Consider the following 15,956-nt stretch of genomic DNA (forward strand, 5'->3'; position numbering starts at 1 on the left):
AGATCAACTTGGATGGATCTCATGGGATATGATTCTAGAAGATAGAAGCACCTATGTGAGCAGGTCAATCTTCAAGCACCACTTACTCCAAAGCCAGAATCAGTGTGTCCCAATGTGCAAGAAAGGTGGAAAAGGAGGTAGGAGACGTCCATGGATGAGCAAGGATCTGCTGGGACAACTCAGGCAGAAGGCAGCCATCTATGAGAGGTGGAAACAGGGGCTGGCTTCTTGGGAAGAGTATAGGAACGTTGTCACAGCATGCAGGAGTGCAGCTAGGAAGGCTAGAGCCCTTCTAGAATTAAATTTAGCCAGGGAAGTTAAGGACAGTAATAAGGCATTTTTAAAGTACATCAGCAGCAGAAGGATGATGAGAGGGATGTGGGCCTGCTGCTGAACACAGAGGGTGTCGTGGTAACTGCGAATGCAGAGAAGGCTGAACTACTGAATGCCTTCTTTGCTTCAGTCTTTACGGCCAAGGCCGGCCCTCGGGAAGCAAGGATAGTAGGATGGTCTGGACAAATGAGGACTTGCCCTGGGTGGATAAGGAAGAAGTTAAAGACTTGTTGGCCAAGCTTAAGGCTCATAAGTCAAAGCATCCTGATGGGATGCATCCAAGAGTGCTGAGGGAGCTGGCTGATGTGATTGTTCATTTTTTTGAACAATCATGGGGGACAGGCGAGGTGCCTGAGGACTGGGGAAAAGCCAATGTGACTCCAGTCTTCAAAAAGGGCAAGAACAATGACCCAGGAAACTACAGGCCAGTCAGCCTCACCTCCATCCCTGGAAAGGTGATGGAACAACTCATCCTGAAAGTAGTCACTAAATATATGAAGGAAAAGACGGTTATCAGGGGGTGTCAACATGGATTCACCAAAGGGAAATCCTGTGTGACCAACCTGATAGCCTTCTATGAGTGCATAACCAGCTGGCTAGATGAGGGGAGAGCAGCAGATGTCATCTACCTTGACTCCAGCAAGGCTTTTGACACTGTCTCCCATAACATCCTCATCAGAAAGCTCAGGCAGTGGCTTGGATGAGTGGACAGTGAGGTGGATCAAGAGCTGGCTGAATGATAGAGCCCAGAGGGTGGTGATCAGTGGCACAGAGTCAAGGTTGGAGGCCTGTGGCCAGTGGACTTCCACAGGGATCGGTTCTGAGGCCAGTCTTGTCCAACATCTTCATCAACGACCTGGATGAAGGGACAGAGTGTACCCTCAGCAAGTTGGCTGATGACACCAAACTGAGAGGACTGGCTGATTCCCCAGAAGGCTGTGCTGCCATTCAGCAGGATCTCAACCAGCTTGAGAGTTGGGCAGAGAGGAACCTCATGAGGTTCAACAAGGACAAGTGCAGAGTTCTGCACCTGGGAAGGAACAACCTCATGCACCAGTACAGGCTGGAGACTGGCCTGCTGGAGAGCAGCTCTGTGGAGAGTGACCTGAGAGTGCTGATTGATAACAAACTGAACATGAGCCAGTAATGTGTCCTCATGGCCAAGAAGGCCAATGGCATCCTGGAATGCATCAAGAAGAGTGTGGCCAGCAGGTCAAGGGAGGCTCTGCTCCCCCTCTACTCTGCTCTGGTGAGGCCTCATTTGAGTCCTGTGTCCAGTTCTGGGCTCCTCAGCTCAAGAGGAACAGGGAACGTCTGGAGAGAGTCCAGCACAGGGCCACCAAGATGATCAGGGGACTGGAACGTCTTTCATACGAGGAAAGACTGGTGCTATTTAGTCTAGAGAAGAGGAGACTGATGGGAGATCTTATTAACATTTACAAATATCTAAAGGGTGGGTGTCAGGATGTTGGGACATCCCTTTTTTCTATAGTAGCTAGCAACAGGACAAGGGGTAATGGGATGAAGCTGGAACACAAAAAGTTCCACTTAAATATAAGAAAAAACTATTTCCCTGTGAGGGTGATGGAGCAGTGGAACAGGCTGCCATGAGGGGTTGTGGAGGCTCCTTCCTTGGGGGTCTTCAAGACCTGCATGGACATGTTCCTATGCAACCTGGTCTAGGTTGACTTGCTTCTGCAGGGGAGTTGGACTAGATGATTTCTAAAGGTCCCTTCCAGCCTCTACCATTGTATGATTCTGCGATCATTAACATTGGACACTAGTCAACACTGAAAGGTCTCAAATTTAATTTACGTAGTAGGAAGATGTAAGATATATATGTATATAGATGTAATATGTTAAATAAACAGGGATTTTTAAAGCAAGTTTCTGCTTCAATTTCTACCCTATTTTCAAACTCAAAGACTTTTCAGAGCAAGTATTAGACTAAAATGTAGCTTCAACAAATCAGTTTGCAAATAAAAAAACTACCTGAAAAGTTCAGGCCATGTTGTATGCTAATAGTAAAGCCTATGCCAGACAAATCCTATAGTTTAGCTAAGAATGAACTCAAGTAAATAATTGTTTTAAATGGAAAGAATCATTTATATTACCCTGCCCCTATGTGAAACAGCTTGAAAGGTGCACGTGAAAATACCAAATGCACTTTCAATTTGAGCAAAACTCCCACTTCATGGAACTTTTCCCGCCTTTCTGATTTTTAAGATTATACTTTGGGCTAAAACAAAACTTGTTAAATAAAATCCTTAAATTTACCGAGCTGAGAATCCACATACTTGATTTTAGTTGCTCTCTCCCAACTCCCATAACATAGACATAATAGTAGATGAGTTAATTTTGAATGCGTTGTAAAGAATCTGAATGTCAAAAAAAAGAATGATAGAAATTCCAGCAAGATAGTCCCCTCATGTTTGTATTTTCATAGACTCGTGCTATGCACAATATCCAAAACTTAACCCAGAGAGGATACACTGGTTTTTCAGAAGTGCAAAAAACCAAGAGATTTTATATCTCAGATCAGCCATCGTCTGTTCCTTTATAAATGCCAACCTGTTCTTGTATTTAACTTCTATGGCATCCTTAAAATCATCTAATGTTATTAAATGATACTGATAGCAGGTGGTTTTATCCAGGAGCTCCAGAGTATGACCAGGGTTATGCTGTATATGATGATGTAGAGGGTCTTTTGTTTTTCAGAGAGCACTGTGGGAACAATAGCTGGAAGCAACATTTTCAAAGCAGCATTTTTGCATGATTTCACATCTTTAGGTTTATCTTTACTGTGACTATTGTGCTTGCATTCCTGAGTACCAGAGGAATAACCATGTAGTAGAGATACAACAGAGAAAAACCTTTCATAATTCATTTAATTGAAAGTTTCCTAATATCTGTACATTATTTAGTCAATATGAACTTCTTGTATTATATTCAAGCATTACATACTTTATATCAAAGATAAAGTAGAGGTCAAAATAATTTGTTGCACGCATGGCCGTTTGCACTCACATTGTTTTCCTACAGTTCTTGTGAACAGAGTTCTCATTAAATTATCTAGCTATGTTACTCCAGCCATTTACAGTTTAAGTTTGTTCTGCAGAGGGTGACAGCCCATTTCAGAGGACAATTCCTTCACTTGTCTTAGATACTTCCTGAAGTGGTTTAGGTTAAAATGGCACTTGAAGTGAACCATCAGTCTCCACTGGTAGTGAAGGTAGTTCAGATGCATTATTTTAAGAAGCTAGAGTTAGACTATTAATTCCAATCTTCACATTTGTGGTACCTCCTTCCAGAGTAGTAACTAGGTAGAATGTTTCCTGTAAATTCCAAGAAGTTGATGTGTGATGACTCCAGAGGTAATCTAGAGAGCAAACAGTTCTCTCATATCTGTCCTCTTTTCCAGATATAGGAAAAAGTTAAATCATAGAATCACAGAATGGTAGGGGTTGGAAGGGACATTTAGAGATCATCTAGTCCACTCCCTGCAGAAGCAGGCCCACTTAGACCAGGTTATAGAAGAATGCGTCCAGGCAGGTCTTGAGATCTCCAAGGAAGGAGGTTCCACAACCTCCCTGGGCAGCCTGTTCCAGTACTCCTTTGTGTTCCAGCACTCCTTTGTGTTCCAGTTTCATCTGGTTACCCCTTGTCCTGTAGCTAGATCCTTGTTAAACTATTTCTGTCACTCTTTTTGTGTAGGTTTAGTATCTGTTAATCAAAGTCTTCAACTTAATTACTGATATCCAGAAACTGAGACAGAGATCATTTGCTGGAGGCAGTTAATGAGATAACAAGAAAAACAGTATCCTTTCTTTATGCTGTGCCTTTCATCAAGGGATCTCTAAGTCGTTTAGATTTCTATCATCTTACAAATACAGAACTGACGTCAGAAAGACATTGAATGTAGTGAGACATAAAAGCAGAAGCTAAGCATTGTGAATTGTAGCCCCTTAGCTTTAAGACCGATTTCCTTACTTCTGCAGCAGCATTTAACTACTCTAGCCACCTGATAAGAGGTACATTTCCACTTCCCTGCTTAGATAATGAATCTGTAAATACGTTGAGTGAAATTACATTTTTCACTTTTTTTAAACAAAATTCATTCTTGGTAACCCACCACTGTTTTGGGGTTTTCTTTTTATGAATTTGAACCTTCAGTTTTGCCATATCTCACCGTTCAGGTGTACCTCACAATATGTGTCTCTCCTTATATTGAATCATATAGAGGTTAAAGCAAGGTGAAGGTTAAGTCTGCCCCTACTTCGCTTTTTTTTGTTTGCAAAGTTGTAAAATCAAAACTGTTAAACTGAGAAGGACTGCGACAATTTTCCCATTATAGATGCAAGTTTCACAGCTTGGATATCTCCACTGTTTATTATAGACTATATAGGAAATTACAGACAATTGCTGTCAAATGTTATTCTGCTGTATTATCATAGAATCACAGAATCATAGAATGGTAGGGGTTAGAAGGGACTTTTAGAGATCATCTAGTCCAACTCCCCTGCAGAAGCAGGTCCGCCTAGATCAGGTTGCAATTTCTAATTTTGTATTTCTAAATAAAAGAGAATGTGTAATTAATTTCTTTTTTTCCAACAGTGGCAGAGAAGCTCACTCATATAAATTATCAGGCAGTCCTTCTTTTGTGGAAGCTCAATGGCATGGCCAAGGGGAGTACCAGAAACAGTCATAGAATGGTAGAATTATAGAATGGTAGGGGTTGGAAGGGACCTTTAGAGATCATCTAGTCCAATCCCAAGTCTAAAACATCCAGAACACTGGATTTTCTAGAACCTTTGACTGCCACAGTGAAACAAGTACTATTTACTAACTTTTTACAAAGAATGGCAAGGCAAGTTTACTAAAAACAACCTAGGACAAAAAAAAGATAAATATTTGCCCTTACTGATTATTCTCATCTCCTTCATGCCCACAAATACATTCTAGTTATCCATAACCTTCAATTTTAGCAGAACAAAAAGAAAAAGCATTATTCTTCATCAGAAACTTTTGCACATCTCCTCAGATGACTGTACATGGCCCTCAGTGAGAATAGTAATTACCAGAGCTGCTTCCGGACTGCTTGTCCTTTCAGGGTTTCCACGTTGAAATTGTTTGTCTTTGCTGGCATGATGAAGAACACAACAACTGTAGTATCATTCTTATGAACCTACATGGACACAAGATGGAGAGGAAAAAAAATTCTCACTACAAAGTGTCACAGCCAACTTTAACACTAAGAACTAGTCACAGGAAAAGTCAGTCCACTTTAGTTGTCCAGAAGGCTCTGATCTTTTATCTCTGCTTTTAGCTGTCAAGTTTTTGTCAAGTCAGAGATATAGTTGACGATAGATACAGGTAAACAGGTGTCACTCAACTCTAATTTGGGCAATAGAGATCTTCCTGATTTCTCATGGTTTAGAGGTCATGGCTTAGTCTGTGAACATAAACTACAAAAAATAAAAATCCTACACACATTTTCTAACCTGACAAAAACTATGTTGGCCTAAAGGACTGAGTAATTAGTTTTCTAGCTGAGTTATGCCCAACCATGGTACAAGGGATTCTCTATAGAAGCAAGTAGAACTACTTTCTATAGCAATAGTGGCCCAGACGTATGGGCAGAAAGAGGAATGATAGCAACCTCTGTCTACCTGAATCCCTGGTAAAGAACCAGCCAGACAGCCAGAGAGTTGCAAGTAACTTCTTGCTCATCTCTCACCTCCAGATACTGCAAAGCCAAAAAGTGTCCCCATGAGCAAAATGAGGTTTCGTTATCAACTATTTAAATAAAAGCTGAGTGTGGACTCTGTTTAGAGTTATAAAAACATAATGTTTCTGAACTGCCTTGATTCTAAACTTCAGACACACAAATAGGCTATTAGCATGCACTCTCTCAGACTAAAGTACTGGGAAATGTATAGTATAAAATAACCTATTTTATCTATTAGTCATCTGTCATTTTAAGGTTCTCCTCTTCACCCTCTTCAAGGCAGGTTCAAAGTCCATCATGCTATGATCTGCATATCAACAATCTGTGCCAACATTCACATTTTACTTTGAAGATGTTAGTAAGGTTTTCAAGTAGCAAAGGAAAAGGACTCTATAAGATAAAATAATTCCATGCAATGTTATGTATTCTTTAGGTTCAGGCATGCCATTGGCACTTGTTTAAGAAGCACTACCGTTCCCAGATTTACAAGTAGTACAGATATTCTGAAGTTCCCAATGGAATTAACTTCTGAAATCATTAGAAAACAAATGTCTTTGAAGAGCTTATCAGGTGCTGACATGCACACTGGAACAGTTAATGCCAAAAAGCAAGGACCAATTTATGGGAGAAGCAATTCCCAGTACACTGTTTTAGAAACCTTTAGAAAACTAGCTTCAGTTTCCTTTGACGTTCCATCAGCCTAGTTTGCCACTGATGTCATACACAATATTAGATAGACTGAGAGATTGCTGCAATCATTGCTCAAGAAATTCTTTCCCTGTTACGACAGAAGACCTTCCACATTATCAACATTCATAGTTAATTGCTATGTAAATGCTATTAACACGCAGATGATATTGCACAACATTGCCAAACAAAGGTCAGCTGTTTGGAAGTTTGTTGTGGGAGAAATATTCAAGTTATATGAGGTGACCAGCTGTGTGAGGGAATGTATTAAGTATTTCCAGAAAGTCCAGAGGCTGTAACAGTGTATTAAGAGAAGGTGGTGGTAAAAAATGTGTACTTGACAATTTAAAAATTAGTATTTTTTCAGTCCTGCTGACAATTTAGTATCAAGATTTTATCCAGATTTTCCATATTATTTAAATGTTAGAATACAAAAGAGAGAGTCTGGGACAACAGCCAAACGATTCTTGCTAGATGACTGAAAACTGATTCACTTTTAAAATTTTATTTATTTATATTTATTTTTAAATGTATCAGTTTGAGGCACATCTGGAGACATTTTCAATAACTGCATTTGTAGGTGGTAAGTGCTCTGCTCTTTGACCATGAAAAGGCCTGGGTCTTATCTGGATTAAAGTATTCCGTAAAGTATTAAGAAATATTGCACACATTTTTTACCCAAAGGAACAGAAGTATGGAGAAGTGAGTGGCTTCCCCATGCCATACATCAGGCCTTCACTACACTGAATTTTAATGCAAGATTCCCATTCACTGTGATAATAACACCCAGAAATTTAAAAGATCATGGTCAAGTCCTAATTTTTAAGCAATTTGCTTAAAAAGATATTTTTAAATTCCATCATAGAAGGATTATTTTTATTTGCCTTCTAATATTTAAACCTTCAGGGTAAATTCTTGGCTCATATTTTCAGTATTTTTCTCTAAAACTGAGTGAGATAACCATGGATTAACTTCTTGAATTATGTAATCAATTATTTTTAAGCCTCCTGAGTTTGTTACATGCTCTGATGACTCAGAGAGAGGAAAACTGACTATCTCATAATTATTTTTGCAATAATCAGGGTAGAGTACAGAAATTCTTGCAAGTGGTTTCTGTAGCATGGCAAGTTTGAGCATAAGCTCTATGTTATCTTCATTTGCAGATGTTTTCTTACCCTGAGCAAAAAGTTTAATCTTGATAAGGCTTCTAGAAACATATCAGCTCCTTTGTTGGAAAACTCGTATCTCCCAGCAATGAAGAAAAATAAAGTCTTCTCAAGACTGAAGTCAAGGTGCCTGAAACCAAACAGATAGACAAACACAGAGTATTTCTCAAGATAGAATCAAACAAAACACACGACAGATTTCTATTTTAGAGGAATTTATTGCCCCAAGAATATAATGAAAGCACAGCTTTTCTGCTGTTCTTTAAATTAAGATGTAAATAATGAAAAAAATACCAAGATCTTCTGCCTAATCCCATAATCTGTTAAGCAGAATTACAATTGTTGTCTAAAACTCCTTTAGCTTCTGACTGAGAAATCTCAGACAGATATTTGAATCAGCTGCTAACAGTTAATTTGCTCTATGAAGTACTTGTTACTCCTCCTGCTTTGGTTCTTTCTTTAAATAGTTTTGGACAACCATTGTTAGTTTTTGAAAAGTAAAAGCATACCCATAGAAATGACCTCGAATGAACTCTTGGATCCTAGCCTTGTACATGGAATGCAAATTCTGAAACTCATGCATTGCTGAAAATTTCTTAATGTTCAAGCCATTTGGAGTGACAACATCTGGAAAAGCAGAGAAAAGGCAGTAGTAGACATCTTCAGAGAAATATTTACAGAAAGAACCAACATGTCTTTCAATTGTCAGTATGTGAACGTGAGGTACTCTTAATAGACATTGATAGAGAATGGCATTGTCCAACACAAAGGTCTCCATCAGTTAACTCCAAAAAGCCATTGCATGTGGCACTCCACTGTCTAGAGCATAGAAGCGGCTTTGTAGCTTTTTAACCAGTACTCAACATTGGCATAGACTTGGCTGAACAGTGAGGTCTTCCCATGCCCTTCAGTCCTGTCAAGACACAAGTAATGTCTCTGTTTAGCCGTACGTTTTTGTGCAATATGCCCTTTACCTTGATATCACTGTTCTTGATATCACTGTTGCCCATTTTATCACTGTATTTTGAAAGCTCTTGAAAGCAGAAATTGTTCCATACTAGCCACTTCTTCACTGCATGGCACTAGAGAGAACTGTTCTGTCAAGACTTCTGAGGATTTACCAGAAAAGGGAAAACATGAGAAAGCTTTTTTAAAAGACCATTTTTTAGTAATCTGTTGGATTTCTCCTAAAAATAACCACAGAACAGTATACGGTACACTTTCATGGCGTCTAGCAATTAAAATGTATTCATCTCCAGTACCTTTAAAGGTAGAGTTATAGCCTATACACAGAGGCGATAAGGATAGACATAGCTTGTTGCAATCAACACTGAAATTCAGTAACTCTTTTCTGGTGAAGCACAACAACTATTTAAAGATTTGCTCTAATTGAGGTAAATGGAAAGAATGCCTTTTTCTTTCCTTTGAGTTGGCTTATGAAAACTATAGATGGAAATGAAAGAGGAAACTAGAGTTCCTTAGCAGATGTATTTCACAGTAACACAACTGACTTAAATAGATCTATACTATTTTATGATATCAGAGATTCTTCAAATACAAAGAATCTTCAAAGAAGTGCTAGTTATCAGAGGATGCACTGGTGATGATTTCAAGCTTGATCTCCTAACAAGTGTTATCAGGAGCCTAGTAAGCACAAACCACATTAACTGCAGTAATTTTAAAAATTCTATGCGTCATCCAAAGGACCTTCAGCAAGGTGATTCTATGATTCTGTGTCATTCCCTACCACATATGGATGATGCAAACAAAACAACTCCTGTGATCTCAGTGTTAATGATTAACTTCTCTCATCATCACGGTTATTAAAGAGAGTACGGTCTATTGCTTGCCACTGATATAGGACTTGAACATTATTTCTATTGTGCTCTTTCAGTCAAGGATGCCTGACATTCAGGGTTCACCTTCCCTTCCCTCAAAAGTAGAGCTTTGCGTGTCTACCATGAAGTATCTAACCTAAACCAGATCTGTCTCTTATTTCTGCAAAGGCTTATGGTTTAAGGCCCATCATGGGACAAAAGACCACAATTAGCCTCAAGTACCAAAGACCTGAGGATTGCCAAAGGGCAGGGAGAGCTTAATTGCCACTTAAAGTGCAGGACAAAACAGACCAGGCTACTCGGCTTGGGGAAGAAAACAGAAAATAATTGAATGCAACACCAACTAAAGCATAACCATAAAACACCAAAACATAACTAAAATAAAACAACACAGAGTGGTACAACGATGAAGAGTCCAACCAGCCCTTTAAGACCACCATCTCCCCACTCCTCCCCTCTTCCCGGGCTCAGAGTCTTGATCCCGGTGTTTTTACCTCCTCTCCTGCTGAACAGCCCATGGGAGCAGGGATGGGGGTTTCAGTTAGTCTGTTCCTGATAGCTTCTGCCCTTTGCCTCTCCTCAGGGCAGGTGGGCTCCGCATCAGTCCTCCTTGCATGTCCGCAGGGTACCTCACACACATGGCAGCCCTGCACGGGCTGCTCTAACGTGCATTTGTGCATTTATCCCAAAAGCTGCAGCTTCTTTCTGCCTCTCGTGTGGGTTTGCTCTGCGGCTTGCAGGCTCTCCAGCACGGCCTGCGCCATGGCCACCTCCCCACACAGTCCCTCGCCCGTCTGGGTGCACTCACACGGAGCTACTGGCGGCTCTCAGTCCTGCCATTGCCCTTCATAGGTTGCAGGGGTACAGTCTGTGTTCTCACCACGGCTTGCAGAGAGGTCTCTGGTCTGGTGTTCCTTCTTTCTTCATCCTTCTCTGACTGTGGGGTCTGCATGGTCACCTCCATCTTGTATCACTTTTACACCTCCTACCAGCGCTTCAAATTCCAGTCCCTAAATAGCAGAGGTGCCAGATTGGCCCAGCCGGGCCGGAGGTGGGTCTGAACCCAGGAGCCAGGGGACAGACCAAAAACTCTTTATCGGGTCTTCACTGCAACCCCCTCCCCCTGTTATCAAGCAAAAGCTGCTCCTTGCTAAACTATGACAGTTGACTACACACCAAAATGATCTTAAGTACAATCAGTTCTTCATATGCTGCCCAGAATACTTCCCTGATATTTTTCACATAAAAGCCACAGCCATGTTTAATGATTTCCTTGAAATTAACAGTCTACTTGAGCAGTGACAGGTAAGTGATTTCTAATTAATCTTTATCTTGTAAAGTATTTTGAGACTCTCTAGGTTAAGTAGCAGTAGCTGAAAATATAATCTTTACTAGTAACCATGAAATACCATAGTTCTATCTGAAACACCACATTTGAAACTAAAGACAAGCCTTTACCAGGAATTTTGTAATTGTTAGGTGCTTGGGATTTGGATCCCAGTGATAAGAAAAGCCTGATAAGAAAATTTGTCTTCTGCTGCCCAGCACTAGGAGCTGCTCTGAACAAAGACCTATATGGCCTCAGATAAGAAGGGAGTCAACAGAGCAGAAGTACCATTTCTCTTTGTGTTTGTTTTTTCTCATTTCTCAACAATGTCTTCTCCTGCCTCTGATCTGCTTCTTGTTCAGCCTGGAAGAATTGTCTCATTGAAGACATAGCTTTGAGACTGCAACCATTTCGAGCTCTTACCAATAATCCTTGAGTGGGTATTTCTGGACAGTTTCCATCCACTTATTTGCATTTATTTAACAGGGAGTTTTGGACACTATCACCCATAATCATCAGCCTGTACATAACCTACTCCCACTTCTTTGATTCAACTGCATCTTCATTTATCCCTTCAACAGGATTGAGGCTCAATCCTTCTCTTATTTAAACCTTTGAGATATAGAACAGATGTGGTGGCCCAAACACCGAGTTCATTATTTCTGCTCAATGTACAGTCATATTTTGAATATGTATGAGACAATGTGCCTTTGCCCTAGGGAAGAAGTGACGAAGTAAAGGTTTGCTCCTATTTTAAGGGGCTTGGATTTTTTTGTTGTTCAATGAATTCATGACATTTTTGTTTTAAATTGTCCAAAGTAGGTAAAAACAGAATAGTTTGATTTCTGTATTTGTAGGGAAAAAAATGCCATCAATTTAAGTAAAAATAGCACAGTATGATGCTTTCTGTTGATAAGTCACTAAGATTCAGGGTTGACTCACACTTTTTCATAGTTTGTTTTTATGTTTGTTTTTGATCAAATGCATACAGATATGAAGTCTAGATATAGATCTTAACTGATATCTAAGTCTCTTGGCATTTTGATTCAAAGTCTTCTCTAGTGCTAATGAGAAATAAGTTTCATAACTGAATAAAATCCCATAATATCAGTTTTCAAATCATTGGAATATAACTCATGGTCACTTACAGAATCTTGCATTATAGGTCAAAGAAAACAGATCCAACATTAAATACTCAAGCTTTTGACAAATATGGTCTGATAAATTATTGATAAAATAACAACAGCAGCAAGTAAAATCAGTGTAATGCAAGCAGTCGTTCTGCCAGGTTTAGACTATCAAGTTGGTCTTTGCTCTGGTGAAATAGTTGTCTATGCAATCATGTCTACTGAAGTTTAAAGGGGCTATTCCAAATGATGAGATTTATAGTTTAAATGATTATCCAAGTTTAATGTTAATGACAAATAACAGAGACTGCTCTACTTACTCCATCTCCTTGGTTACTTGTAATTATCTTTGTTAACTCAAATAAATTCAAATGCAAATAAAAGTTAATTGTGACAATTCTGCATCCCCTTTTAAAAATACTTTTAAAGTGAATCAAAAAAGGTACAGATTCTTTCAGTATTCATGTTTCTTTATAGAATTCAAGCTTAATGAACTACTGAAGGATTGCTGACCTTTCTAACAGTCAATGTCTACGTTGACTTCACAACTTCAGAGAGAATAAATAGTAAGAGAATAAACTCCTACACAGTGTATTGTGGACTAAGATTCAAAGAAACTGCTAAAATACTTATGCCATCGGAACATATTTTCTATGTATCATCTCCTAGCATTTGGGGTACCAATTCCTATTGAATTTCTTTCTAGCTTTGTCAACATGCAGCATGGTATATGTCAAGAATTTTTTAAATGAAGCATTAAATATATTTACTTGGCTTCTTGAGAATTGCAAGAATAATTAAAAAAACCTCAGGTCTGTGGATCTCTGTGCACAGAATTCTCTTCAGCTTCAACTGATGTTCTATCTGTAAGAAGCCTGCAGATTTTCTCTCCCAATTAAACTGGATTCAGACTCATATCAGTGTCCTAAAATCCCAAAACACAAACTGTGGTTTTCAGGAGTAGCTATTGTGAGAAGAAGCCTCATGCCAATATAAAACAGCTTCATAAATCTGATTTTTCTGAGGTCAAGTGCTCTGTGCTTAGTAAGAAACAAGAGATATCCCATATTAGATGAACAAATACTTACATTGCTTTTAAAATGTGTCTGTCAAGTTTAAAATAAAAAGAAAAAATCTTCTAAGTTCATCATCCTATTGACAGTTATTCAGGAATGAGGCAAAAAATCCAATGGATAACTCTTTTATCCTGATGCTTGAACCATGAGATAACTTGAAACTTTGAAGATAACAGGGCTAATGGTCCCAAATTGGCACTCTAATTCACTTTAAAAAAAGTCTACAAAGAATAAGTAAACCAAAACACCTAATGCTCATTTGAGCATTGTAACACTTAAAATAACAAGATGTGAACACATTTGCTAAATAGTCTCAAAATTGTTGTGCAGTTTTTCCCTCATGATACTTATCTGCAGATGGAATATTGTGGCTTGTCCTTACAAAGCATTGTGTTAATTTAAAGAGATCTTTAATGACACTTCAAACCAAGGTCATGACCTTATTTAAACTTGATGCATGGAACATGACAAGATTTGTTGGTAAATCCTTATTTTATGAGACTAATACAAAGGCGAAAATCAGACAAACTGTTGGGCACATATCTCAACTATTTTTTTCAAACTATACTGGTTGATCTCATAGAAAACATGATATCTATCTATGAAATTTATTACTGTTAGATCCTAAGACCATGATGATCACTACCACATTGCTATTTCTAGCTGTGAGAAAGAGGGAAATGAACTGTATTGATTTACAATTTGTTTTTTTTCCTTCTCATCTCTTTCAATATTAAGTAAAGAAAAACAGTATTAGCTCTGGAAAGCAAAACTCATCTAACATGAGTTTTGCATATGAAACCTTCTGCTATGTTTCTAAAAGAATATATCACACATGTCTAGCAAAGCAACAAATCTCACACTGTAATGTAGTGATTTAGCTGACCTGAATACATTTCTGTCACTGGATACCCTGTTACAAATAAAATACTCTTCTGAAATGGTACTGAAAGCAGTTATTGAATGATGCTGAACTTGATTCCTTCTGGATTACATAGGCTACTAGAATGTCTTTCAAACAATATTATCAGAACTTTTCTTTTGAAAATTGTTTTTTTTCTGCAGTGTAGCCAGATATACCTATGCATGTGTCCTTGGTCTTCATGTTTATATATCTGTCTCTGTTATTTTCAGTCAATTGGAGGAAATGTAGGTATTCTGAGGAAACAAAATAGGAAAACAATTCAGGTCTTACCAGGATTTCTTTTAAGCATATGTTCTGCTTCTATAGCTGTTATCTGTGAGACTGTGGTGAATACATGGGCACAATGTACAGACGCTCGTTCCATACAGTATCGATGGTAAATCTGTCTCTCTCCTGCTTCCTTGTCAATGTCAAACTGATAAATAAGAGAAGAAACAAAGATGACGCCTGTGTTATTTATCAGACTTGTCACCAAAAAGAAGGTCTTTTGTGTTAAGCTTGACTTTCACAGGGAATAAGAATCATGTGATTATGGTGTTGGTTTATCCTTCCACTTTTTGAACTTCATTTTATCAACTTCAAAAAGTTTGAAGGAGCAAGAAAAGACTCAGTTCCTGCACATTCATGAAAAAATGGAAGCTCCGCAATGGAAGAAGATCTAGATTAATGGTCCCATGAAGGGTGAGAATCTGTGCTGTTTGGCATTCTGTTTGGTAGTATGTCATGTTGCATTTTGCCTTGGCTTGCTGGAAAACTTGAGAGAGCAGGGAAGTTGCTGGTAATTGAGGGTATAGTTAAGAGAAGAAAAAAGGAATGGAAATTAGAAAAAAATCTGAGGACTGGGTAGAATGGTGGGAATCATGGGTAGGCAGGAGGGTGAAGAGGCAGGATGTAAGGACTCAGTGACAAATTCTCAGAGAATAAAGAATAAAGAAAATATTTTATGATACTCAGAGATGTTCTTCTCCCAACTCCACCAGTGTTATTTGTTGATCCTTTTACTTCAATCAGAACTCCATAAATTTCTAGAGGCAGATGTGAGCTAAACTGCTAGATAAGACCATCCTAAATACCAAAGTGTTTCTAAATGACCTTTAAATCTTGCAGCTACTCCTTTTTTTTTTTTTACTGAGCTTAAGTTATCTTGATGGGAAGAAAATGCACAATATCTACTGAGCCCATGCTTAAGGGTTCAAACATTTACTAATGATGTCCACTGCAAAATTGCTACAATGTAGTCTAAAAAAGAACAATGTTAATGAGGTGTCAATAATTACAATTAAATTGCAAGCCTCTTAGTCTTATGTGACCGTTCACTTCTGGGAATTGAAAGGTTGACCTCCTAAGGTCAACAGCATAGCCGACAAACAGATTGTGTGAGTTACACGGGGAGTGACAATGCCTCTCAGCAAGCTCTGTCGTGATCAGTGCCTAATGCTAGGTGTACAGACTGATTTTGATTATATTTGACTCTAACAGCATTGACTCTAATAGATTTAACCATTATTGTAGGCTGGACAGACAGAACTTGCTATACTTAGGACTATCTGGTCTTTGCCACAGCTAGTTGCTTTTAGTACTTGAGAACTTAGCCATAAGTAAACCTATTTAGACTGTGACTTTTCATGCTGAGGACATGCTTAAGACTGGTATAGAACATATTTCAAGAAATTTCAGCAAATGTGAGACATTTCAGGGAACAAGATTTAAGCAATCATTCTTTATTTTCGCATAGATAGGTATATGTAG

General features: G+C 38.7%; 1 protein-coding gene across 1 annotated transcript in view; it reads right to left on the bottom strand.

Annotated features, from left to right (window-relative positions):
- GYS2 (glycogen synthase 2) overlaps window positions 1-15,956 on the bottom strand; it is a 54,652-nt gene that overhangs the window by 15,057 nt on the left and 23,639 nt on the right. The window contains exons 5-8 of the mRNA XM_061988837.1: window positions 14,478-14,622; window positions 8,424-8,541; window positions 7,924-8,044; window positions 5,412-5,518 (exon numbers count right to left, since the gene is read on the bottom strand). Coding sequence (XP_061844821.1) covers window positions 5,412-5,518; window positions 7,924-8,044; window positions 8,424-8,541; window positions 14,478-14,622 — 491 coding nt within the window. The remainder of the gene's footprint in view (window positions 1-5,411; window positions 5,519-7,923; window positions 8,045-8,423; window positions 8,542-14,477; window positions 14,623-15,956) is intronic.

This window comes from Colius striatus, chromosome 1 (genome assembly GCF_028858725.1).
Source record: "Colius striatus isolate bColStr4 chromosome 1, bColStr4.1.hap1, whole genome shotgun sequence".
NCBI lineage: Eukaryota > Metazoa > Chordata > Aves > Coliiformes > Coliidae > Colius > Colius striatus.